Source organism: Thunnus albacares, chromosome 7, assembly GCF_914725855.1.
Source record: "Thunnus albacares chromosome 7, fThuAlb1.1, whole genome shotgun sequence".
In the NCBI taxonomy this organism is placed as follows: domain Eukaryota; kingdom Metazoa; phylum Chordata; class Actinopteri; order Scombriformes; family Scombridae; genus Thunnus; species Thunnus albacares.
In genome coordinates, this window is record NC_058112.1 from 34,997,324 (window position 1) to 35,024,950 (window position 27,627).

At 41.0% G+C, this 27,627-nt stretch overlaps 2 protein-coding genes and 1 long non-coding RNA gene across 3 annotated transcripts; 1 reads left to right on the plus strand and 2 right to left on the minus strand.

Annotated features, from left to right (window-relative positions):
* Positions 1–114: 114 nt before the first annotated feature.
* Positions 115–1,018, plus strand: LOC122985221. The gene is made up of 2 exons (XR_006404071.1): positions 115–279; positions 776–1,018. It is a non-coding gene; the product is annotated as an uncharacterized LOC122985221 (long non-coding RNA).
* A 1,471-nt stretch (positions 1,019–2,489) lies between these two features.
* Positions 2,490–5,431, minus strand: LOC122985198 (CD59 molecule (CD59 blood group)). The gene is made up of 3 exons (XM_044355676.1): positions 5,194–5,431; positions 3,859–3,960; positions 2,490–2,869 (listed from the first exon to the last, which is right to left on the minus strand). The coding sequence occupies exons 1-3, from the start codon at positions 5,246–5,248 to the stop codon at positions 2,670–2,672; spliced, it is 357 nt and encodes a 118-aa protein (XP_044211611.1). The 5' UTR covers positions 5,249–5,431; the 3' UTR covers positions 2,490–2,669.
* Positions 5,432–12,775: 7,344 nt separating this feature from the next.
* Positions 12,776–26,502, minus strand: prdm11 (PR domain containing 11). Its single transcript, XM_044355581.1, has 7 exons — positions 26,248–26,502; positions 24,376–24,453; positions 23,630–23,889; positions 23,140–23,207; positions 22,758–22,945; positions 20,112–20,618; positions 12,776–18,738 (listed from the first exon to the last, which is right to left on the minus strand). Exons 2-7 carry the CDS (start codon positions 24,401–24,403, stop codon positions 16,589–16,591), a joined length of 3,201 nt encoding a protein of 1,066 aa, XP_044211516.1. The 5' UTR covers positions 24,404–24,453; positions 26,248–26,502; the 3' UTR covers positions 12,776–16,588.
* Between the last annotated feature and the right edge of the window lie 1,125 nt (positions 26,503–27,627).

Genomic DNA, 27,627 nt, shown 5'->3' on the forward strand with positions numbered 1-27,627 from the left:
TAGAGCAGGTCTAGACCTGATGTTCCTCCATGAGCAGCAGCGGGAAGAAACCTCAAGCAGAACCGGACTCTAGGTGGCGCCGTCTGCCTGGACCGGTTGGGTTGAGAGATAGAAAGAAGGAGGGAGGGAGAAAGACTCAGAGAAGCACAATAACAACAACAACAACAACAATAAATATAGAGATATGACGACTAATAATAACAGCAGCAACAGCCGGAAAAGACCCCAAGGCCAGATACCCGAAGATTCCTGCAAGACGAGAAAGCACAAAAAAGTCAAGTTAGTGACATGCCTTGATGTTACATGAATGCATACAGATGGAGAGGAGGAGGAGGAGAGAGGAGCTCAGTGCATCATGGGAAGTCCCCCAGCAGTCTAGGCCTATAGCAGCATAACTAAGGGCTGATCCAAGGCGAGCCTGGTCGGCCCTAACTATAAGCTTTATCAAAAAGGAAAGTTTGAAGCCTACTCTTAATGGTTCCACAGGAGAGGAGCCTGATAGCTGAAGGCTCTGCCTCCCATTCTACTTTTAAAGACTGTAGGAACCACCAGTAAGCTGCATACTGGGAGCACAGTGTTCTAGTGGGATAATACGGTACTATGAGCTCTTCGAGATATGATGGTGTCTGACCATTAAGGGCTTTGTAAGTTAGGAGAAGGATTTTAAATTCTATTCACACATGAATTAGACAAGAACCCAGTGTTTATATAGATTATCATATTGTATGTAACTCATAAGCCTGGTGTTATATAATATGTTATACCTGTTTTTCAGATACCTGGTGGGTGGGGCAGAGGAACACCTGGGCCTGGTCAGTCTATAAAGTTCTACTAACAGCCTCCATCCGTGTGGTTATGTTGCAGCTTTAGTTCCTCACAACACTCACACTGTCTCCACTCTCATGCACACGATCCTGATCCCACTGATCTCCACACTCTACATGTGCTTTTGTATTTTTGTTATGTATTTAATTAATCGCAGTTTATTTAATAAATTAGTTTGTTTGACTTTTGAAAATGGTGTGTTTCCCACTTTGTCATGGACTCACGAGCCAGGTTGTGACAGTTATATACAACACATAAAGGCTGGTGGTATATTATATGTTATATATGTCACATAAAGGCTGGTGGTACATTATATGTTATATACGTCACATAAAGGCTGGTGGTATATTATATGTTATATACATCACATAAAGGCTGGTGGTATATTATATGTTATATACATCACATAAAGGCTGGTGGTATATTATATGTTATATACGTCACATAAAGGCTGGTGGTATATTATATGTTATATACGTCACATAAAATAATTTCTCATATGACACCATCATCAAGCCCACTGGACATAATACCTACCAAATTGTTGTTAGAGGTTCTAGATGCTGTAGCCCCTTGTCTGTTCTTTATTTTCTGGATGTGTTCCTGATTATTTAAAGACCACTAGTGTCCAGCCACTTCTCAAAAAACCTGGTTCTGATCCCTCTGACACTCTGACAGCACAGAGACTAGACGGTCCTGGTAAGAGTGGTCAGTGATATGCTGATGCAGGTGAATGCTCGATAGTGGTTCATACCTTTCTAACAGAAAAGTCTTTATCTCCTCTCAAGCATCGTCTATGTTCGAGGTGCCGCAGGGCTCCATTCTAGGACCAACTGTATTTTATCTTTATTTACTTCCTTTGGGCCACATTATCACACTGCATGATAGTTCATGTCATTTCTACGCAGATGATACTCTGCTGTATTTATCCTGCCAACCGTCTGACTCTTTCTTCAGCTTAATTCCTCCAAAATGGAAATCCTTATTATAGGTCCTGAGCACGATGATGACCAAGTTCTGCCTCCTCTTGGTTCTCTAGCTCTGCATGTTATAGTAGATCATAACCTCACTCTGGAGTCTCATGTTAGAAATATCTCTAGAATGAGGTCTTAGATCCAGAACACCGCTCGCTGTTGAGCGAGTCTTAAAAAGACAGAGGAGATAGAATTGAGTAATTTTTACAGTACAGGAAGCCCCACCGTCACCATAATAAGATCATTTTTATTGTTTTCCACCGTAGCAGCACTTTAAAACTACAGTAAACTCTGTTTAAGCAGCTACTTTGTCAGAAATACAACAGAAGAGCAGCTGATGTTTCTGTTTACACACCAGACAAACAAACTCACACTGTGAGGAGTTTTTCCTTCATCTCTCTCCATAAACTCTGAGTCTTTGTGGCCTCGATGAGCGCAGAGCTAAGAGAGAAGTTCAAACTCCGGATATTTTCACACCTGACTGAGCGAGGTCGTCTCATTGTTTTGGAAAGTTGCATAAACTTAAATTTTATGAGAATCTAAATGATTATACCTTTAACTTTACTTTGTGAGCATGTTTCATGAGTCAGTGTGATGTTGGGGCTGGGAGCGATCAATCAAAAGTATAAACCAATCAAAAATCAATGAGGGAGACAAAACTGATACAAAGACACAACAAAAACATTTTTAATTTTTTCTTATATTTATTGTTAAACTTGTACAGTATGAAATTCATAATTAGCAAACAAGGTAAAAAAAGTGTCGTTGTTTATTTAACGTGACCTGAGAAGCTACAACGAACAGCGACGACACTCAGTTTAATTCATGTTAACTTAACAAAAACATCAGTAATGATCCTGAAACATGAGATCAGATCCAACACCACCAGACGCTCAGCAGCGACCCCATCAGAGCCAGGACGGGCGTCGCCGTGGAGACGGCGTTGCTGGAGTTGCACAGGTTGCTGCTGCAGCAGCGATACGTGAAGCCGGAGATGGCGGGAAACATCTGAGTGAGGCGAGAGTTATCGCAGTCGGTGTACCGGATACATTGACGGATGGTTTTACCACCTGCAGACACACATATGCACCAACTATTACTGCAAAACACTACAGGTAAACTGCAATCAATATTTATCTTCAGGAAGTTAAAGTACATCAAGTAACAGCAATAAAACTGTTTTATATTAAGTATGTTCTCATTATGAATATGAGACAGACGTTGTGCTTTCAGAAGAAAAAATAAGGAATCAATATATATATATATATATATATATATATATGGCATATAATTTATTATTCACCATAAATACTTTGAATGAGTAACTGGTTGCTATCATCGGGTTAGGGTTAGGTTTCCTACTGGCATAGATATGATTGACATAGATGTTTTCTCACTATGATCTATGTTCAAATGAAATGACAACATGTGTCTGTATTGATTACACCTGATATAGTTTTACTGTAAATACCAACTTTGGCTGGACTGCAGGTTTATAATGTTATATCTGCCTGTAGGGGACAATATTAACTTTATCTCATTCACAGCAGTTAACAGCCATTATTTTCACATCTTGATTAAAGTACAGGTTATATTATGTGTTTTAATCTTTCAGGCCACCGGCGCTCGTTATCGACTGTTTCCTACCTGGTCGAGTTTTGATTGAGCAAATGACAGTTACATATCAGTTCTGTGCTTCTTTTCATAGGAAAACTATGTAAATACATACTGCGTGTACTATAACTGCACAAAGCCTTTCTGTGGTTCTTTAGTGAACTATGAGTGTTCAGTGTTCACCAGGACTCTTTACAAAGAAAACATCATCTGATTAACTTTAGATGATATAATAAGATGAGAAACACACATAGTGACCAGTGGCGGCTGGTAAAATTTAAAGGTATGGAATGACTGAGAGACAGTAAGAATAAACATTTTTTTATTTCATAGTTATTTCATAATATAGAATTAATTTATGTTAATTATCTATCGTAGTTATTATTATATTAGTTAAAGTGATCTCTGGATAAACGTATAAACACACAGCTGAGTGATAACTGACCTCTTTCACTCAGAGAAATACACGAGTCCTCGTACGTGCACTCCTGGACGTTCTCACAGCGTCCGGTGTAATCTGAACACTTGTAGCAGCGAAGTCCAGAGCCTGAAGAAGAAGAAGAAGAAGAAGAAGAAGAAGGAGAAGAAGAAGAAGAAGAAGAAGATGATGATGTGTCAGTTTGCTTTGTTTCTCTGGTGGTAAAGTTACTGTCTCATTAGTGATTGTGTTTGAAGTTACTCTCATTAGTTTACTGTGATTATGAGTCATGACGTCTCATGTTTATCCTTCTACTGTCAGACAAACCGATTCAAACTCTTCTTTATTAATGAACAGGAAGTCACGTATGAAGACAGATGTTCACCTGAATAATCTACAGGTCATGTGACAATAATAAAGCCTCTTATTGCTGCATTATTTCATACTGTACTCTCAAACAAATGAACAGTTTTAAGTATCAAATACTGAAACATGGCTGAATTAAAGGCATCACATGATGAACGTAGACGTCACAGTTCTGTCAGAGTCAGCTGGTTTCAGCTGAACTCCGTCGTCAGACTGAAATATCTCAACAATTATCAGATGGATTCCTGTGAAACGTCCTTCAGACACTCATTGTGTTTAGTGCTAATTAGCGTATGTTAGCGTGCTAACGTGCTAAACTAAGATGGTGAAAATGGTATACATTACACCTGCTTAGCATCATCAATTTAGCATTTAGCTTAACGCTGCTAGCATGGCTGCAGGTAGACGTACATCACAGCAGAACGACGACGGTCTCGCATGTTGTTGGTCGCAGTAATATTCTGCTCTGTGTTGCTGCACTAAAACCTACCGGCTGCATCTCTAATCAATATCTTTTTTATCTCGATATGACGTCAGCAGCGGTCAGCAGTGAGGTCAGCGCCGCTGGGGTCAAAGGTCAACACATTTGAACTTTCGTTGCACTGCAGACGCACACATTAATGATGAAGCGCTCACAAAAGCTTATTTTCACAATAATATGAATACATCATCAGTCTGAAATCACTCTATATTCACTATACAGTCACTGTAGTGTGTAAATTATCTATTTATTGATCTCTCTAGTGTACAAAACTCATCCTATAAACCTTCAATTAAATGCTCAAAATGTGATTTAATTAAGTAATATTTAGTATCATCTGTAAACAGATACCATTATATGATCCTTAATTTGACAATTAAAGACACTCACTCACCTGTTCTGCTCATTAGGAAAAGCTATTTAAACGAGGGGATTTGAGATGAAGGTAGTTTTACTGACACCCGTCTGCTCGTTTAATAACTCTACTGAGTATAAATTAATCCTGGTCCACTCACCCAAATGAAGCATCCCAAAGCAAACCAGCAGGAACAGCCGTCGGCAGCGCGTCATGTCGTCTCCTGGGAGGATGAAGAGTGATGAAGGTGACGGCAGGCAGGCAGGCAGGAGGGTCGTCAGGTCGGGTCAGAGCAGCGCGGCGTCCGGCTCTCCGTTTGTGTCCGGTCGCTGGGGACGCGAGTCAGACGGCAGTCGACTGACAGCGAGTCTTTGTCCAGCTGGTCACAGAGACTCGCTGTCTGGCCAAACTCATCCTCCTCCTCCTCCTCCTCCTCCTCCTCCTCCTCGTCTTCTCCAACAATCACCCGGACTCTCTGAGGGCTGTATTATAGCTGCACTATACTGTTTATGTGTGCTGCTTTCTATCTATTTAAAGGTCAACAGCGACGGGCCTTATACTCACATTATAGTGATGTGTTTTTCCATCGTGTGTGTAACTGTATAGAACAACTGAACACAAGAACAACTGAAGCAAATGTAAAGGTTAAGATCATGGTGATTGCCATCAGCCCTCTTGCGTCAGTGCATGCCTCCGAGGCGCCTGGAAATGCCAAACCAACGCCAGTCTCTCCCACAGAGGAGACGGCGGTCTCGGGTTAAAAACTCACAACTACAACTTTTACTTGTTTTGGTGTCAAATTGAAGTTTCTGTGCTCTGCTGAAGGTTGAGAAAACAGACTTTCATTATATTCTGCCACAGTGACCACTGAGCTGGACATTTACAATTCTAGATAACAGTTTTAATCTTCTATCAACTGACAGATTAGTGACTTTACTCCGACGTTTGTATCGTCAGACGGTTCAACCTGCATGAACTGATGTTTAGTTTTCATCAGCTTGAAGTTGATGGTAAACTGGTAACTGGGCTGCACTACTCAAAGCACTTTTACACTACAGGTCACATTCACACACACACACTGACAGCAGGCTGCCGTGCAAGGTGCTTGTTCACACATTCACAGCAGTTTGAGGTTCAGTATTTTGCCCGAGGACACTTCAACAGGTTCCGATTAGTGGACGACCTGCTCGACCTCCTGATATGTTGAACATGTCAGCAAACAGTTGTTTATTTCCACATCCAGCAGTTACGCAGCAACATGATCCTCCCATTGATAATGTCAATAATAACTTGTGGGGTTCCTCAGGGTTCTAGTCTTGGTCCTTCATAGTTTCAATCTGGTTAAAGCTGCCTGAACTTGTTTTCAGCAGAATAGTCTGTAAAAACTACTTCTGTCATATTATCAGCTTATAAAGTACTCGTGGCTAACATGTTAGCAAACAGTTGCTTATTTCCACATCCAGCAGTTACGGAGCAACATGATCATTCATGTGGAGTCGTGTTTCTCTTTTAGCTCTGTTTTTACTCTCTACCAGCTCCTGAGGGAAATATCTGGCTCTTGAGCTGCTAAATGCTCCACTATGTTCACCAGCTAGTCTACAGCTAACTGTTAGCAGGTAGTGTTCAGCAGCTTTTTACAGCTTTTACTCTGAAAACGACGCTATGAGACGCTGAGAGTGAACCAGAACAGTAAAGTTACAGCCGGACAGATAAACAATGAGCTGAAACTCACTATAAAGCTCCGTAAAGCCGAGAGGAGCTGCAGAGTCTCACCAACACGTTACACACTGACACATCAGACATTATTATAGAAATATATGAGGAATAAAAGAAGCGTCTCTGGAACAGTCGCTGCTTTTCTATCCACTTGTTTTTATGCTAATTTTAAATTTGCATAAAAAACGTTGACTGAAGTTTGAAAGGATGATGGAAACCAGCCGGGACGATACGGCTTCATTATTTATCATTGTATCACATTTTTTAGTGCTTTACATGAATATATCAATAATTCCTGATGACATAATCTAATTGATCCAACCAGGAAACTGATGGATGGATTAATTGATTGAAAATGATTAATTCATTTAAGTTTTTGCTAAAATCATCACATTATGAGTAGTGTAAAAGAAAACCGAATAACAGGTTATCATTTGATGTATTTCCTCAATATATCATACATGTTTCAGACAGTGTTTAAGTTCAGTTTAGTGTTAGTTTGTGTGTGCTGTGTCTATTCTAAACTTAGTTCTTTGCTGTGGAAGATGAGGCAGTTGTGTGTCTAACAGTTAGTTTATTCTGTTATACCTTTACCTGAGCCAGTGATAAGATAAACTGTAGTTATGTAGATGTTTATGTGTAAAACTGATCAGCTTTAGAGGATAGTGTGGTTTGTCCTTAATTTAATATAGTAGTAATGTTATTTTGTGATGCTACTTGGTGCTTATGTACTGTCATATATGGTGGTGAAGAAAGTCTGTTCCTAGGTTAGCTGAACTTTTGACTTATGTTTCTATCTGAGGGTTGCTGACCTGTAAGGTTAGTAAACAGATGTCTTAAATTCTGTACGAGTAGTATTTAAGGGACTGGTTAACCTTTCAGACAAAGTAAAGATAGCTAGGTGGTATCTTTGTCTCCAGAACTATGATGCTTTATACTTCTGATTGTATTATTTGATCACATTATTTCATAACCTGACAATGCTCTCTTTGTGTGTTTATTGAGTGATCAGCAATTTCCCATTACAGTAGATAGCTGCTGTGTTTACTTGTTGAACAGAAACGGCTTTTTAAGACCTTCTAAACTAATTTCACTGTTTTCATCACTGCTACTTCTGGTGTCATTCTATAGATCTCAAACATGTTGAATATAAGTTTAAATAGACTTGTGGTTTGCAGAGTGTTTTCAGAGTGTGTTAGTGAAAGGGTTTGGTTTGGTCTGGATGTGTTTGTGTTGTCATCTATCAGTTCCAGGGTGTGACAGACGGGACGACGGTCAGCTGCTGCACACAGAGAAGACACTGTTGTTCCTGCATCCAGCTGCTGTCTGAAGCTGATGGAGGCCTTTTGTCCAAACATTAGTTTTCCATTTTAAACTACTTCACTTTTGCACAGTTCACAGCAGAGAATGAATCTGATAAATAAAGACAGATACTGACACCATGGTTTACTTTGTCCCCTCGTTCTCTATTAATACGCCTTTTAGGGCTTTAGGATGTTTTTACCTTAGTTAAGAGTTTTGGTATATAAATAATTACTGTTAGTATGATTTTATCTGACCCTATGTACTTTACTGATTTTGGGTGTTGGACATGTGACATAAACATTTCAGAGTCTGCATGTCACCTTAGGTAATATGGTATGGCCCTTCGGGGGGACCTTAGAAATACAAACAATGGATCCATGGTCAAGTTTGGAACTGTTCCAGATGTGGGTTGTTGTGACACATAATATGTTGTGAGGTAGCTGTCAATTACATGATGGATGGTTCCCAACTGACCTAGTGCCCATGGAAAACCTATGTTATTCATGTGATAAGATACAGATGTGTAACCCCATATAAACTATGCACCGACAGGGGTACGGTGCCCAGACCATCTTTGTACATGGAATGGACCCGATGGCCATCGTCTAATAAACGTCTACAAAATAGGAACTTCGTCAGCTCTTCCTTTGAACGATATCATCACACATCCTTCCTTTCAATTACTCAACCCTGCTTCTGTATCTCTCAGCTTTTATGCTTTTGTTTTGTTTTGTGTTTTTGACCATTATTCAATTGTTTACTATTTATAACACCTGATAACTTTTTTACTAAATCTTCTTTTGGGTGAAGCTAGAAGACAAAAAGGTAAAACATCACATTGAATGTTTCTGCAGTGACTCTGGATGAGCTCTGTGTAATAAACCATCAGGATGTTTAGAGACTTAATAAAAGGTTAAAGGTTTCACAAATGAACTGATAGAAAATCATCTTGTTGTATTGCCTAAAATGGATTATTGGTGAAATATAAACCTGTTGTGTTAATACATCTGTTACGTGAATACACGCGTGTGAGTGTGAACGAAGAGTCAGTGCAGCAGGTGATGTCAGTCTCCAGGCAGCTGCAGACCGGTTAGCAACACGTTAGCAGGCGCCTGCAGACAAAGATCATTTCATTCAGCTCCGTTAAACAAAGAGGTCACAGTTTCACCATCAGCCGTTCGCTCCGACAGATCACTGCTGAAACAGCTCACACTCAGCTGTGTAAAAGTGAATCTGAAAAGCAGTTTTGGCTCCTTTTTCGTGAAACTATTCGGAGCGTAATGGGGGGTGTCACATCTCTTCCTGACCTCCTTTGTTTTTTTGCAAGTTGACCCTTCTGCTCAACTGGACACATTTCCGTCCTTTTCTATGGATTCAGTCCAAGTGTCTGATAAACTTGGCAGGAGTTTGTTTGTTCTCGGATGAAAATCTTCTCACACTCGGTCTCTTGGAGACCGTCACATCCTTCTTGGCAGAATAACAAGAGACAAACTGTTTTTTCTTTTGATGCATAAAGCTAACAGCTCAGACTGTCACCTCTGACCTCTGATGGAGCCGGGGGGTTCACTTCCTGACTCCCTTCACCTCCCACTGGGTTCCTCTACAGACTGTATGATACTGTATGAACGGAGTAGTTCAACTCTTCAACACTGACATCAAACCCTGAGACTTTGTGAACGTCTCTAAAGCTCACTAATTAACACGCTGTATTTTATTTGTTTCATTCGTACAAAAACTGAAATACAAAAACGACAGGTTGTGATTCATCCACCTGCTCTAGAACAGGTTTTGGTCTTCAGGAAGCTGTAACTCCACTAAAACCACATTTTTACATTTCTGTCACATCTTGCCTGGACTTTGGGTGTTTTTTTGGTCTTGTGTTGTGTTCTTTGGGGTCTCCTGGTTTTGCACGTCTGTTAAGTCTCTCGGTTCATAAGGGTTTTCTTGTATGGGTTGGGTGGTGGGTTTTGGAGGACTGCATCATTGGTTTGTTGGGTTTGTGTTTGTGGTTGGTTTTGGATGGGTTAGTGTAGATGGCATTGAGTTTGTTTTCTGGGTTTTTGTTCTGTTTCCCTTGTGTGTTCATGTACTCCTCCACACCTGCCCTGTGTTAGCCTCGTCAGCCCTGCCCCGCTCCCTGTGTGTCCTCAGCCAATCAGCTCCCTGTATGTTCATTCCCCTCTCTTGAGTTCTCCACCCATCTCCCCACCTGCACCTCATCTCCTTGTTAGTTCAGTTTCTTTAAGTTCTGGTTTTCTGTTCAGTCCTTGTTGGATCGTTTTGTTTCTTCTGCCAGTTCTGTTCAGCTCTGCCTGTCTATGATCATCCACAATTAAAGGAGTTTTTCATCATATCAGCATTCCGGCCTCTGCGTTTGGGTCCACTCCTGCCTCCCCGAGTCTGACACATTTCTGTGTTTAATCAGATTAAATAAACCAGATATGTGTTGATTAGAGAGCTTTACAGCCGCCATGTTTCTACAGTAGCCCAGAAGGCACAAACCAAACACTGGCTCTAGAGAGGACCTTCCATGTGTTTTGCGAGTTTTAAATCCTGCACACGTGTCTTTAAGGCTTCTTGAAACCTTCCATCTAACGTGCCGTGCAGACAGTCCGCAGCTCGCTCCTCTCTTTATGTAGGCAGCTTAGATTTTATTTCATTTTATAGGTAAAAAGAGAATGAAGAAGATCATATAATGTTACAAAACAAATCAATAATCATCTATCACCCAACTCAACAACTCAGCCGTCGCTCTCCTGGAGCCGGTCGCACCGACTCTTCCTCCTCAGGCAGCTGAGACCTCGTCCGCACTAAGACCCTGATCGGACAGAGCGCCGTTCAGCAGCCTTTCATTGTTTTCAATGAGAGTGAAGCTTTTTGCATCGCTGCTATGTTGAAAAAACTTCGACTCAACTTCAGCAGCGTCATTTGCATTTTTGTCCAATCGGATGGATTGAGAGGCGGGGCTTCTGGAGGTGGTGACGACGACGGATGAGCTCCGTTCAGAAAACAAACATTTTATCAGTATTTTGACCTGACGAAGGATGAATCCAGACTTTTTACAAATCAACATCATGATGTAGTTACTTCGGCATCCTTTTGATCTGTTTATTGCAATTAAATAACAGCAAAATCTAAGTTTATTTACACTCAAACCGGCCGTTCTGAACTTTGATCCTTGTGGTATTTGACCAAAACATATCAGATACATTTTATTAAGGCCTCAGGGAACTGTGTTCACTGTGTTCACTAGTAAGAGGTATAATATGACATCTTTAGATTAGCTCTTAGTTTCCCTCATCTCAGGCATAACAAGAGTTTTCACTAATCCCACTTTGTGAAACAAAGACCTGGTGTCAGACTGAAGGAACCTCGACTTTGGAACAACCTGCCCGATGAACTCAGACTTGCAAAATTAGTCTCTAAATTAGTGTTTAAATAGTCTGTTTTTAAATATATTTTTACATTTCTTATTGTTTTTGTATTTCTGTTGTTTTGCTTCTGTATTTTCTTTCCTTATTTCCTTAATTTTGAGGAATTTGCATGTTTGGTTTTTTTTGCTTTGTCATTTTTGTCCTTGTGAACCACTTTGTAATCTCTGGCTTTGGTAAGTGCTATATCAATTAACTTTATTATTATTTTTATTCTTATTATCATTATTTGGTAGTTGCCTAGCAACAATAAAAAAAGGTGCATCAAGCTGCTTTTTTTTTTTTTTAATTGTTGGCTTCAACAAAAAATGCAGTGCTCTGTCTGTCTGGGCCCTGAGCAGACTAAATTGGAAACACGTCTTTCCATTTTGTTCCTGCGTTTTGAGTTTTGTGGAAACGCTGAACCGATCGCTGACAGAACAGATGGTGGCAGATCAATGTTTCATTGGAAGAGGAAGAAGAAACACGACAATAACAACAATGGTGGATGGCTTCATGCGAGTGTTGTTCTCTTTATTTTCTAGTTTAGCTTAGCTTGTTTAGAGTTAAATGTAGCTAGCATAGCATAGCATATGCTATGCTATGCTAGCCAGTTTAGATGTAGTGTTAATTATAGCCTAAGTCTTTACTAAGTGGACATTTACGCATTTCTAAATTAAATTGTTGCATCACAAACTAGTTCTTACGCAGAGGTTGGTTGTTACTAAACATTTAGACCCAGTAACTGCCAGGTGTAGCTGCTGCGTCGCTAACTTAGCAATCTAACTGACAAAACTAACGTTAACTTGCTAATAGAGGCTAATTTAGGCTGAAGAGTGTAAAAGAAGCCATTTTAAATATGTTCTGCATGTTACTGAGATATTTTAAATTACATTTTATAAACATAACACAACATAACCCCAAATTATAGCATGCTACGCCAATAACGTTAGCCTAAATGACCAAATAATATTAGCTAGGTTAGCATACTGGATATTTCTGGTTACAAAGACTACTATAAGCATTTTTTTTATAAACATGTTTGTTTTGTAGTTTTACTTATTTCCTATCCTATGTGAATGAATGTATTCCTGTTTGGAAGTTTCTTGTGTTTTGTGTCATGTTGGACTCAACAATGCAGGAACATGCTAATAATCAGATCTATCACTGTAAACTGCATCATAATTTCAGTGTCAAGTGAATATCTTTGAAAAGAGATGATATGATGATGATATGCTCATCAATGAACTGAGACGAAGCCCTTTAAGATCTAACATCTTTAAGATGGCTGACAAAATGACTGCAGCTAAATTGTCTTTTAAAATGTATTTTTTAAAGCATATTAAACAGAAACAAACAGTGAACAGAGAAATCAAGTAACCACACATTTCTTTTGGTTCATGTGTAACCAGAATCTACAGAGGGAAGGGGCCACGGAGAAAAAAAACCCCCCAAAACTAATTTGTGCTCCCGATTTCACTACTTTGCCTGTTTGACGACGTTTCCCTGTAACATCAGTTACTGATCCAAGCTGGATCCAAGGCAGCCAGAAAGCACTCCACAACCATGGATGTACTAAGACAATATAATACATCATATACATGTATATGCTGTATATGATATAAAATATGCATGTCCAGAACCCTGAAGCTGGACGACGTCTGCAGGAACATGAAAGTTTATGGAAAAAAGTTATCCAGTAGAACACGTTTAAAGGATCTCAGAGATAACATAATGTTGTGCTTAAAGTAAATCCACACATCTGAGTCCAAGTTCAAAATAAAACCTTATGAAATCCAAGAGATCCACAGTGTGGATGTACGCAGGACTAGAGGATGGCGTGAGGCTGAATTCTGTTAAATCAAGAACACAAATGACAAAACTAACGTTGACTTGCCTTGTTGCACTGCCTGTTGGCATCTACTCTCTATCGGGCCCAAACTTAAGCTTCATGGCACTTACTTGTGTTGTTGTCTCCTGACTAGATCCTTGCTTGTGTTGTCTCAGTCTCATATGTACGTCGCTTTGGATAAAAGCGTCTGCTAAATGAAATGTAATGTAATGTAACAAATGAATTATTTTTTTCTCCGTGGCCCCTCCCGGGCTCTGAAAGAAACTCAAATCAAACTCCAGCAGTGAAAATCTCACAGTTCAGCAAACAGCAAACATTAACAACTTAAAGCCTTAAAACTCCATCCAGCTGTGGAGTCACATTACAATCAGCCAAACATCAGTATAAAGGCGACTAGCCATTAAACATGTATAAGGCAGAGTACAAAATAAGTCAAATGTTTTTGGATTGAAACCGTAGCAATAGAACTGAAATGTGATCAAACCAACAGTCTCTTTATGAATTCTGGAGAAAAACACTTAAGTCATCACCCAGCTCATCAACCGTACGTCACATAGAAGATATGACCAGAAACAGTCCGGGCAGCATCCTGCACACAAACATAATGCTTTCAAAACCATGACCATTTTATACAGTAAAAACTGCATGCATACAATACATACATGCACAATATGCTAATAAAAACAAAAGGCATACAGGTTTTATCTTTCAGTGATATGAAAGGAAGAGATTTGATAGCTTGAAGCTAACCATGTAGAGATCTTTATGAAGTAGTTCCATGTTTTGGGAAAGTTATGCTTAGTCACATATTTCCCAAAAGAACACTGATACCACTCTCATGTCCGTGTGCAAAGTATGGAGCTAGAGCCAGGAGGCCATTAGCTTAGCTTAGCATAAGACTGGAAGCAGCTAGCACGGCTCTGCCAAAAGTTCAACTAATTATCACTGTTTCTCGCTTGATTAATCTGTATGCAAATAGAAATGCATTTAAAAAAAAACAAAAAAACTTTGGACAGATTCAGCCCTGCTGCTTCTCCTCTTTCAAACCTTTATGCCAAGCTAAGCTAAGCTAAGCTAAGCTAAGCTAAACTAAGCTCCAGGCTCTAGCTCTTTTCTTAACACACAGACATGAGTTTGATATCCAACTCATGGAAAGAAAACAAATTTATATTATCTCGCAAAATGTCTAACTATTCCTTTAGCTTAAGGGCACAAAGCAAATTTTTTACCAAAATTTTGTACAAAAATAAAGCAAAAGTGACCATCTGCCTGCTGAGGTCAGCTCTGATATTCCCACCATCATACATTTATGTTAGCATATAATAATAATAATTATTACTATTATAAAATACGAGGTGTATGCTAAAAGCAACAGTTGAGTATCATCATGCTTACATATGTTTTGAGTCAAGGATTTTGAAGCCTGAGCTTTGGCCAAGACTGTAGTTACCCTGCTAGAAGCTGATGCATCAGAGAAACAGAACAACTTAAAAATATATTTGTAGCAGTAAACATCTAAACAAATATGGCAAAATACAGTTATGGCATAGCAGGATAGCACCTTTTTCTTTCAGTTCTTGCATCGATCATTATGGCACAATCATCAGATTCAAGAGAAAAATACTCTCCTTAAAAACAGGCTGAAAAGCATTTACAATATATACAGTTTATAGAATATATACAGTGAAGCAGGGTTGTAAGCATTTCTAAAAGAAATATGAAGCCTTTATACATTCTTATTCTCCAGCTTCTTTGTTTCTATCAGGCACAAGATGACTGAATATCCTGTTAGCAAATAAGCTAAAGCAGAGATTCACTTAATAGCACATTTAGTTTGACACTTACTGATTGTTCTCAGAGTAAAACTGACTTACTCAGATAATAAGTGCTTTATATTCCAGCAGGGACAGTCAGAAGCCCTCTGTTTGACAACGCTCATCAGTGGAAGAAGGTTTCAGCACAATATTCAGCTGAACTGGGATTTCTTTGAGAAAGAGGTTTGCTTAATGGTGTAGAGGAGCGGCGCCTCCTCACTGCTTCATTTCAGAGCTTTCTCACCAGAAATGCAAGTAAGACATTTTTTTAGTCACCCGATTAGCTGCACGAGCAACAGCAACACACACTACCCTGATTTTCCGCCAGCTTTTGCTTTACAGGAATTTTTTTACAAATACATTAATAAATGTAAAATGTCCTTATATCTTCTTACAACTACATTATAGTGTCTTATAAACCACTTATTAAGTTTATATACCGTTTATAAATGCTAAATAGGGAGGTTAAAGTAAAGTGTCATTGCTCCAGTAAAAGAACGCAGGGTCATTGAGCGTGAATAATTCTGCTGTCAGCATAAAACTCGACAATCAGGACAAAATGATTGTTGCCATGGTAACATATAAAATCCTGCCCCAGTATTACAAATCTGACAGCCTTTAAACTTTATATAAACCGACCTTCTTGATTGTATTTTCATCTTCACCGGTACTGTCCACACTACCGCAGCCTGGTGCATTATTTAATTGCTGGACTTTTCAGTCTGAATGCCCACTTACAATCTGTGCTTCTGTGACTGCAAAACTCACAAATGTAGCAATCACCCTGATTTATTTTACTTCTACAAATAAATGGATATGCTGGGCCTATCATGTTAAAGTCTGAGGCAGCAGATGCCACAGTTGAGAGTAGAGCAACAGGGGGGAAAAGTGGATTAAAGCTCCAAACATGCTCCACACAAGTATACTAACACAAAATGGCAGCACCTGGCCCAGCCGGTGCAGATGTGCAACTCTGGTCGACATACTTGATATAGGCTAGTTAGAGCTAATGAGAACGTTTCTATGACCACAGTAGTAAACAAACATGGAATGTGTACTGCTGTATTAACTGCACAGAAGAAAGAAAAAAAGAAACACAGAAGATGCGATGTGCGACCTTTGAATCGCTTACAGGGGAAGGACGGAGAATTCTTGTCTGAATGAAGAGGAGACAAAGTTCAACTCCAACTTCTTGAACTGCTCAGCAGGACTGTTTTGACCTTTCACACAAATGAAAGGTGGTCTTTCTCTTGTGTCATGCTATAGCGCGTCCACTACGCATCTCACACTTGCATAGTGTTAGGAATCTTCAGGTGACACACTTTCAAAACCGTAAAACAGGTGAAATCAATTTTGCTTGTGCATTTGTGTACTTGTGTGGAGCATGTTTGAGGCCTAAGACAGATATTCCTTTTTTTTAGGGGCAGCCTATCACTGCTGTTCTCCTGGGTTCTCCTGTTAGATGTCCGGGTAGAACTCTGTGTCAACATCAACGCTGTGCAATACGGACTTCTGATCAGCAGCTGACATCCTGTTCAATACCTCAGCTGACAGAGAGTAACTGCTGCCAGACTTCTCCTCAAACCAGCCGTCCAGCGCTCGCTTCCCGTCAAAGTTTGTGATGGGCGGTCCGTTAACTGCGACAGTCAGCAGGTCGTTCATCTGCTCCAGGGTCAGCCGGGAGCGATTGTTCTTACACATTTTTTGTAGAGACCCCCGTCCTTTATCACAGCAGGCCGTGGAACTGGGCAGGACCCTGACAACCTGCACAATCCGACTGAGCAGAGGAAAACGCTGCTTGTACCTGCAGATGTGACTGATGACCTCTTTAAAACCATTCATGCTGTAGTAGTCTGCTTTCAGGTCCTTCCATTCCACCACAAGGCTGTCCCTGGCCTGGGAGCCCTCCTGGACCGCTGAGGGAATCGACTCCAGATGGTTGAATATCATCTGGATTTCCTCCTCCCCGTAGGCCTTTAGGTCCTCCCGGTTGTGCGGCCAGGTGGACAGGTCCAGGACCTTGCAGGCTTTGGCGAATGAGCGGCTCTGCAGGTCCAGTCTCTGAGACAGAATGCCTTGGCTCCTGTTGCAGATCTTTTCTCGGATAGACTGAAATTTGGATTCAGCAACACGCAGATTCTTCAGAGCAACGCCGTTGAAACTTTCACGGAAATTTTCTTCAAACTCCTGCAGATACTCTCCAGGGCAGTCCACCAACTGGCCAATCTCCTGAATGGCATCCTCTATTTTGGCTTCCACCTGTGACACCAGCAGGTACTCTCCCTGGAAGGTGAAAGCTAATCGAGAGAGAACAGCTATGATGTCCAGAAGGAAATAGATGAGCTTTACTGACTGATAGTCCATGAGGAACTGGAGGAGGGTAAGAGCGATGGCAGCCGCATCAGCCCTCTGTGTCTGGCTGCTGATCTCCTTCAGGTGGGCGACTACCTCCAGGTAATCTTTGATGAGTGCGTTAAGGACATTTGGTTCTCCAATAATCCATCGTATGGCTCTGATGTCTCCTAGGAACTCTGTCTCCTCTGACAGTGTTGGAGCAGTGGATCGCAGCTCGGCCATCATGCGAGGGGAGTAGCGGTAGAAACTGAGGAGCTGCTTGAGGTTGTTTTCCAGATCCTCTAGGCAGGAGAGTTCTTTACCACTGATGGCATCTAGCACCTCCAGGTGAGGCCGATGGATCATGATGGGAAGACAGAGGATCCAGGGAAAAGTCTTTTGCACAGCTATGTACAGGTTCGCTCTCATTCCTGAGGAGATGTTAGTGCCGTCTGCCCCCAAACCAACCACCAGCAAGTCCTGAAACCTGAGGCCAAGGACGCCGAAGGCTCGATCCATAGCCTGGAGATATCCGTCCACACTGGCCATGCTCAGTCTCTGCAGGGACAGGAACTCTGTGTTGGTGGAGCCCTCATTGGTACTGAACTGGACGTAAACTGCCACCATGTCTGAGAAAAGGTCGTCATTTTGTGCATCCATTATGACGCTTAGGAAGGGAGACAGACGCATCTTCTCAGCCAGGTCTTCTTTTAAAGCCCGGGCAATGTGGTGGATGAGGATCTGACAGTCTCCTTCGTTCATATACTGGTCCACCACTTTGAGGTCACACTTCTTTAAAAGCTCTGCCAGTGGACGGAGGTCGGAGAATGGCCGTCCCTCCAGGGCCAAGTGATACGCTGCGTTGAACAGCAGCATCATGTTTTTGCACATCTCTTCGGTCTTTTCTGGATGCATGCGCAGCTTATACAGCTGCAAACACTTCTTATGGAGGTTGCTCTGGCTGTGCAGCTTGATGGTGTGGATCTTAAACTGCTTGGAGCCGATAATGAAGGCTGAGGTGCGAGATGACTGGACGGTGTACTGGCGGCAGACGTGGCACCACATCTCATTCAGGGTTGGCGAGTAGCGAAGGAACCAGAACTTTTTCAGCCACTCCTGCTTGAAGCGACGAATCCGTCGACCTCCTCCTGACGAAAGTTTCGAAGAGTCCTCTGGAGAAATCACGAGATCTGCAGCAATTGACTCATCAGCTGAGTCCACGTCCTGGTCATCTTCATCCAGAACCACCTGAGTGGGTGTCAAGGGCTCCATCCCTGCAAAGACAAACGCAATCAACCTCTGCTACCAGCTTAAATACGTTTTTGTTAAACTAAAATCAAATAATGTTGGCATTTTTTCACATCATGTAATGTAAATAACTATGTGAGCAATAGTCCTTCTACTGGTGTGACATGATGATGAATTATGATGACATTTTATTCAGACATTCTCTTTCCCCAGAAGATGAATCCTACTGACTTTGGTGATCCTCTGACTTTTCCTCCACCATGAGGTTAATATTTTTGGCTGTTAGCGAAGTCACAATCTAAACTGTTGGATCAATTGCCATGAATATTTGTACAGATGTTCCTAGATGATAAATCTTGATGAGTTTAGTGATCGTTTTTCATGTAGCACCACAAACCAGTCAGAATTTTCACTTATCCAATTAAATATTTCCAAAATTTTGTACATACAATCAAAGTTCCTAGACGATGAATCTTAAAGACTTTGGTGATGATCTGACCTTGATGATCTCTTGCCACCATGCAGTTGACATTTGTAGCTTTGAGTGAAACGTCTTGACAAATACTTGATGGATTGCAATAATATTTATGTTCCTCAGATGATGAAATGGAATGACTTTGGTGATCCTTTCACTTTTCCTCTAGCACCATCAACTAGTCATATTTTAATTTGTCCAATACTTTGGTGTCTGACAAACAAAAAAACATGAATATTCAAGGAAAACTAATTGTACAGAATTCTTGCAGAAGCTTCATGTACTGGCCTCTGTGTGTCCAGGAGGGGGAGCTGATGGCTGTGGGATTATCACGGTGCTGCATGGTAATGGAGAGATCGAGCTAATGTTTCCGCCATTAATGGCTCATTAAGATAGCATACTGGCTGAAAATGTGGTTAAGTGGAAGAGGTGGGTTGCAGCTAACTTAATGTGACTGATGTTTCATGTATATTGACATTGCTGTGTTTAAAGGAAAGAAAGTAGTGATCATCTTCATGCCAGATCCATATTAGGGTAGTGCAGTATTTCATTTAGGAATTATTTAGACATATATGTTTTTGTCAAATTATACATGGTTATTTATTTCTGCTAATATTTTCAGATACCACACCCATATATACCTTGTGCCTCATTCCAAGTGCCTAAATAAAATAAAATAGAATAGCAAAACTATTATCTGCTTCCGTGTCGACTCCTTAATCAGAGTCCCACTGTGGATATCCAGCTGCAACAATATAGGTGTTCACTACCAGTCTATCACGTATATTTCCAATAATAGTTCTATCACTAAAGAAAATCTAACAATTTAAAGACACTGAAATCCTAATAAAGAGTTAGAAATCCAGTACTTGGTCAGAGAAAGTCTTCAACAGTGAGTCCTACCATCATCTGGTTTCAACCTACCTTGAAAGTCTTCGATGGGGCCTTGTTCAGGATGGGGTGGTGCCTGGTCGTGTTGGGACAGGACCTGTTCAGACATTGATGGACGGACCCCGTCCCCCTGTTCTCCTCTGAGACGGGACAGCTCCTCCTCCAGCTCCAGGATCCTCCTCCTCAGTTTGACACAGTTGGGGCAGAAGGAGGTAGAGGGTTCCTCGCTGGTCTGGTTCTCCTCCTCTTTCTCCTCCACCTTCAGGTTAGGAACGTTAAACGAGTTAAACCCCAACCCGAGTGGTGTTTTACACTCAGTGTGGACGGAGGACGGGGACCTGGACTTGCTGGAGTCCTCCAGAGAAGCCTCCAGGACGTCTTTGAAGATGAGGTCGATCTTCTTCCTCTTGGCAGGAGGCTGGCCGTCTGCGTCTTCGCTGGCTTGTTTACTGGGGCTGGGTTTGCCCTGCAGAGCTGACTGCAGGCAGGGAGATTTAAAGTCCCTCTGAATGTTGGGCAGGACTGCTGGCTTCCCCGAATCTGGAACAAAACAGATTTCTTATTATATAAAGCTGCAACTCAAAGACAAATGATGACCAGAGTGACCATCATCACACTGAGCACATGGCTTCAGTGGTCACTGATCAAACCAGTGAGGTCAAACAGGCAACTCAAAGATCAGAGCTGAAAGCCAGTCTAGGCTCTTTACTGTCCTGTTGATGGCTACGTCTCACATGTTTACACGTTCATTTCGAGAGGATGAACTCACACAACAACTCAATCAATCATTGCTGCAATCGTGAGGTAATTGCTGCCATAATAACTTTCCAAAGTTGTAAAATCTTCTCTGTGAGTTTTACAAACCGCTGTGCAGCGTTTTAGTGTCAGACAAACCTTTACACATTAATCTGTAGCTCCAACTCCACTTCCTGGATTGTGTTTCATGTCTCACTGGCACCTTAAACAACACGCTCCCCCCACCGCAGCCCCTTGCATTGTTTGGACTTGCAGGACTGTTTTTGTTCTGAGTGCAGCGTCACCTCCACGCAGCTGCCCAATCACTGTGCAAAGTGAGGCTGAATGTTGGATCATTGGTGCTGAAAAGTTACAGAAATGATCGGACACAGATCTCCCAAATCCTTCGTCTTAAAGGTGTCGGAGGAGGAGGTTTCTGAAGCTATTCGATCGTCCGACAGGTGTGTCTGAAGGAGTATACTGACCTCTTTAGTCTCACCAGCTTCAGCACAGAAGGAACAACTCAGTTATATTCAGTCTGGTTGGATTGTTGCAGGTGTCATGTCAATATCATGTCTATATATCTACCTGATCTAAGCAGCTCTGATCATCCTCACAGGAGAGATTTGTATTTGATATGTGTGAGTCGCATCCTTCACATCACTACAGTCTGTCTCTCTGCTGAGGGACCAGTTAGAAAACATTTATTTTAAGGTGGATTTCCCCTGAAATAACACAGATCTCTCTGTATGACAGCAGCACCATCTGCTGGAGAACTGAGCTCATTGTGAGGTATTAACTGGTCTACAAATACAGCAGTAATTCAAATACTGACTTTTATGAAATAGAAGTGCACTTGAAATGTTAAAATAACAAAAAGACCTCATTAAAAGAGATTTATCTTTGAACTAATTAAATCATAACTGCAAACACAGCGGAGGTGGGTCATATTAGCTTGAATGATAATTAGCAGCATGTGTGAGCTATAAGAGGCCAAACAGAAGTTGTACCGCACTAAAAGTCACCAATTTGGAGATGTGTTGAGAGGCAGTGAGACGTTCACACAGCGTTTACCGAACCTGAACAACGTTTGTTGATAACGAGGAAAACGAGCTGCAGGTCAGAGTTCACCATCAGGGAGATCTGGGCCTCCGAACGAAACCAGAGACGATGGGAGGTTTTCACTGATGGATCTGTACTGTTTATGTATCAGCAACAGAAATCTGTTTAGCAAGAAAATCTTACTGAAAAAATGTGGTGAATCTTAATTAGAGCTGTAACGATTAGCGGATTAATCGATTAACAGAAAATGTACCGCCAATCTTTTCTGATCATCGATTAATCACTTTCAGTCATTCTTTAAGAAGAAAATGTCACAATTCTGTGATTCAGCTTCTTAAATGAATATTTAAGAAGCTGAATGTCTTTGGGTTGAGGACAAAATAAGACATCTGAGTTTTGGAAAACAGTGATCAACATTTGTCTCAGTTTTCTGACATTTTATGGACCAAATGACTAATTGATTAATCCAGAAAATAATCAACAGATTAATCAATAATGAAAATAGTCAACCCTACATATAATGGTGGTGACAGGTTATATTTTGTCATGTGACCTTGTCATCTGTTCCTGCTTCACATCATCTGTACACACTTATTTTTCTAGATTATTACTTTAGTAAAATGATTTAATTTGTCAGTTTTGTATAAAATGAACTCATCTGTTTAATGTTATTTTACTTCTTTATTTATTTAAATTCATTCAGGTGCATTCTGTTTGTACTTCTATTTTCAGTTTCACTTTCCAAACTAATAAATGCATAGATGCTGTTGGTGTGGAGGACAGTACAGAGTGTTGCTTCTGCTTCATCACCAGCTGCAGCTTCACCAAACTGGATTTTAAACCACTTCCTGCCTCTGTAAGTGAACTTCCTGTCCACCTCACCTGCGTCCAGGTTACGGTCGATGCTCTCCTGAGAAACACAGTGAAGTCGTTGGATGTAGTCGTCGCTGTACCAGACCCTCAGCTTCTCTCCGGCCGCCAGCTCCCGGCACACTCTGAAGTAGATGTTTTTACCGTGTTGAAACGCCGTCAAGTTCCTGTCGCTCTCCTCCGACGAGGTCCGCACAAACCTGCAAACACGTGTCGATGTCAAACGCTGTGATTTAATGATCCGTGTTATCTGATGTTTCTACTTATACTTAGTTACACTTTTACTTGTGTTTTGTTTTAATGTTCCTGTTTTCACTTGTGCAGTAAACCTGTAAAGAAATGTGCTTTATAAATAAAGATTATTATTGTTGTTTATTGAAATAAAGAACGTTACTTCATCCAGTTGGCTTTGGTCTCATCGCTGCCATCGATGGATTGATACGTGTTGTTAAAATCAACAATCTGGAGGGAAAACAGACAGAAAACTGGTTCATACTGGTTCTAAACCGGTTCAGACTGGTTCTAAACTGGTTCAGACTGGTTCTAAACTGATTCAAACCTCTTTAAACTGGTTCAGTCTGGTTTTAAACTAGTTCTAAACCGTTCAGACTTGTTCTAAACTGGTTCATACTGGTTCTAAACCGGTTCAGACTGGTTCTAAACCGGTTCATATTGGTTCTAAACTGATTCAAAACCACTTTAAACTGGTTCAGTCTGGTTTTAAACTGGTTCTAAACCAGTTCAGACTGGTTCTAAACTGGTTCAGACTGGTTTAAACTGGTTCAGACTGGTTCTAAACTGGTTCAGTCTGGTTTTAAACTGATTCTAAACTGGTTCTAGGCTGGTTCAGACTGGTTCTTCACTGGTTCAGACTGGTCACTTACTATCCAGGAGAAAAATCCGGAGGATTTGTCCTTGGCCACCAGCTCTCCCTCGTACGGACCAAACACTGCCCCTCTGGGGAAGCTCGGATCCAGGCAGCGAACATCCACCTCGTCCCCCTCGGTGAAGACCTCCAGGCCAGATGGGACCGTGAGTGCCGCCCTGTTGGCCGACCCCGGGGCTGCCGGTGTGTCAGGGACAAACAGCGGGGGTCCGTGAGACGAACACTCCTTCTGGAAATAGTCCTGGCACTCCTCGCAGACTGAAGGACAAAGAGCTGATCTCATGAAAATGCCAACTTCATATTTCAGGACTGAATAATATGTGATAGAACAGGATGTGTACAAGGTGTCTGGTCTGTTACTTTCAGATGTTTTTAGGTGAATATAAGTGAATGTTTCAGTTGATTTCTCTGCAGGTGTTCTGTATGTATGGGGGGGGGGACTTTGGGGGCTTACAGGTGGTGCAAACACCTGCTGCACCACAGAGACTAGCAGTTAGCTGCTTCCCCTGAACATCAGATGTCTGATCATAGCTTAGCAACCCTAACTAGCTCCAGCCAGTCGTGGCATCACAGTGATGGTCCAAGGAGGTCAGACCCCTCCAGCTGGACCTCTAACCCCCCTTTGAGGGGCCCCCTATTTGTTTGGAGCAGGTGGCTAAATCTTACATAGTGCACCTTTAAGCTAGCATGTTAGCTGTAAACTTGTTCACTGATGCGAGAGAAGAAGGTGAAGTCAGATCTTACACCAGAGGTCCAACGACTGCTCGCTCATGTTGGAACCATGTTGGTAGCAAACCTGCACGTCGTCCACGTCACAGCCCTCTGAGGAACAACACAATGAAACCTGTTAACTTTGCAGCATACCAATATCGACCAATAAAAGATCAATAACACTGAGACACAGGTGGAACTATAACGACCTCCTGCAGGTCTCTGCTGAGCTCGGCTCACTGAACAAAGCTAATTAATGTCAATTATATTATTAAACACATCGGATTCTGTTCCTGCTACAACATCTGCTGTAAAAAAGTCTTTTCTCTTAAAAATATCACAGTCCGGCTACTGGGAGCCTACTGGGAGCCTACTGGTTTAGACGACGCCATCTAACCACATCAGACCCTGTTGCGTGTCACCACCCATCACTCTCTCCCTTCAACTCCTGTCATCTCTCCACTGTCCCTTTAATAAAATGCCCCAAAATATATATACATATTTAAAAAATATCACAGTCCGACCCAGCAGGTCTCTCTGGATTCATTTCTGAGGATCAACTCATAGAAACCTGGTTTCACTCGAGGCAGCGAAGCGACTTCTCAACGATTCGACTGATGCAATTCAGTAATTAATGTCAGAAATGATAATAATAATAATAATAATAATAATAATAATAATAATAATAATAATAATGCACTCTTAAAATAAAAACACAAGTTTGTCATAGATTAAGGTAATTTGAAGTATAAAGTATTATAATATATATAGTGACTGAATCTGCCAGCAGCTGATTCATAGAATAAAATATCATAAACACTGTTTATGTTGGTCAAAGTTCATAAAAACTGACTTCAGGGATTATAAAAGCATTTATGTTGAGTGTTTGTATAAAAAAACAAATAAATCTGTTTTTTAAACTCCCAAATATCAAAGCAAGTATTCAAGGCTTCAAAAAGCCCCAATCAGTCTGGTTCTATTATTATTATTATTATTATTATTATTATAATTATAAAGTTATAATGTGGATCAGTGTTTTTAAAGCCCAAGAAGACGTCCTCACATGTCTTGTTTTATTCTGTTTACTGTCACAGAGACTCAAGAAACCAGAAAATATTCACATTTAAGAAGCTGGAATCAGAGAATCTGGACTTCTTCAAAAATATTTTTCTTTATAAAAAAAAAAAGACTCAAAACGATTAATCGATAATCAAAATATTTGATTAATTTCCTGTCGACTGACTGTATATACGTACACATTAAGAAGTGGTAAACAAAACATTAAAATATATTAAAACAGGACAGAATAATAAGATTAAATAAGATGTAAGTATATTTCCAGGAATGTTGGTTTATATCAGAAAGCTCCTCACACAGATAATAACAATTATTGATCTGCTGTTTATCTTTACTGTCAGTATAATCAAGCTGTTTGTATGTAAACAAAACACAAAACAAAACCAAACAGAAACTCATGTCTGCATCACGCAGCTAGAAAACACTGAAACACTGAAACACACACAAACAAACAAACACAAACAAACAAACACTGAAACACTGAAGCAAATAAACAAACACTGAAACAAACACAAACAAACAAACAGAAACACTGCAGCAAACAAACACAAACAAACACAAACAAACAAACAAACTGCAACAGTGAAGCAAACAAACACAAACAAACACAAACAGCGGCGCAGACGGAGCGGGTGTTCTCGCCGCGCTGCTCGGATGATCCGGATCGCGGTCAGTAAACTGGGATTGCAGGTTTGAGGAGGAGCAGCTGCAGGTTTCCATCTGCGCCACGCTTTCTCCTCTGCAGGCTGCTGCTGGCAAGCTGCCTGCAGTTTTCGGAAGCCATTTTCACTCACTGGCCACAGTGGCTACCGACAGACACAGACCCACCTTCTGCTCACACGCAGCGGGGACACACGCGTCTGTCCCGGGTGAGGCTCCGCTCTGCCCCGGCCGCCGAGCACCGACCCCCGGCCGCTGGCTCCGCGGCTGCCCGCTGATGCAAAGTTTCCCGTTAATTTCTGCAGCGACTCAGTCGCCTCTCCGAGCTGTGACCACCATTTTTATCACAGGAAATGACATGGAAGACGGAAGAAAGCAACTGCGCAAAAATTAAAGTCAACAGTGTGAATTTCAGCCTGAAGTCATAAAACAGGCAGAGAAGCTTGATGGGACCTGAACATCAGCTGATCTCCACAAACACAAACACCAGAACAAATAAAAACAACTCTGATACCGCAGCGGGGGAGGAAAGTAACGAAGTACATTTACTCAGGATAGATACATAGATACATAGATAAATAGATAGATGATGGGTAGATAGATAAATAGATGATTGATAGATAAATAGATGATGGATAGATGATAGATTGATAGATGCTTGATAGATAGATAGATGATAGATAGATAGATTGATAGATGATTGATAGATTGATAGATAGATAGATTGATAGATGATAGATAGATTGATAGATGATAGATAGATAGATGATAGATAGATAAATAGATGATGGATAGATGATAGATTGATAGATGATAGATGGAAAGATAGACTGATAGATGATTGATAGATTGATAGATGATAGATGATAGATAGATAGATAGATGATAGATAGATTGATAGATGCTTTCTTGTCATTTGATATTAAAACACAGAGAAACTTAGTTAGGCAGCGGTCCACTCAGTAGCATAAAAACATAGTATTTATATATATAAATATAATAAATTGCATGTGTATTAGCTACAGTTGTGTATTGCACTTGGGGATGGGGATGGGGGGGGGGGGGGGGGGGGGGGGGGCAACAGAGTCTCTGGTCTCTGGACTGGACTGAAGGTCTGTCAGGTTCTGGATCCACTGAGCAGTTCTGACGGTCTGCAGGTGTCTCCAGACTGCTTTCATCCTGCAGCCGGAGGATGAGCAGCAGTTTCCAGGGAGTCTGTTGCACCTCAGAAGAAGAGGAGCTGCTGGGCCTTCAAGTACTGCACTGCAATACAGTTTGAAGTACTTGTACTTTATTTGAGTATTTCCATGCGATGCTACTTTCTACATGTCAGAGGGAAATATTGTACTTTCTACTCCACTACATTTATTTAACAGCTTTAGTTACTTTTCAGATGAAGATTTGACACAATGGATAATATAACAAGCTTTTAAAATACAACACATTGTTAAAGATGAAACCAGTGGTTTCCAACCTTTTTGTCTTTTGACGTCTTACAAAAAGCAGTGTGTAGTCGGGGTCACATTTCACATGTCTATGAGTTGTTAA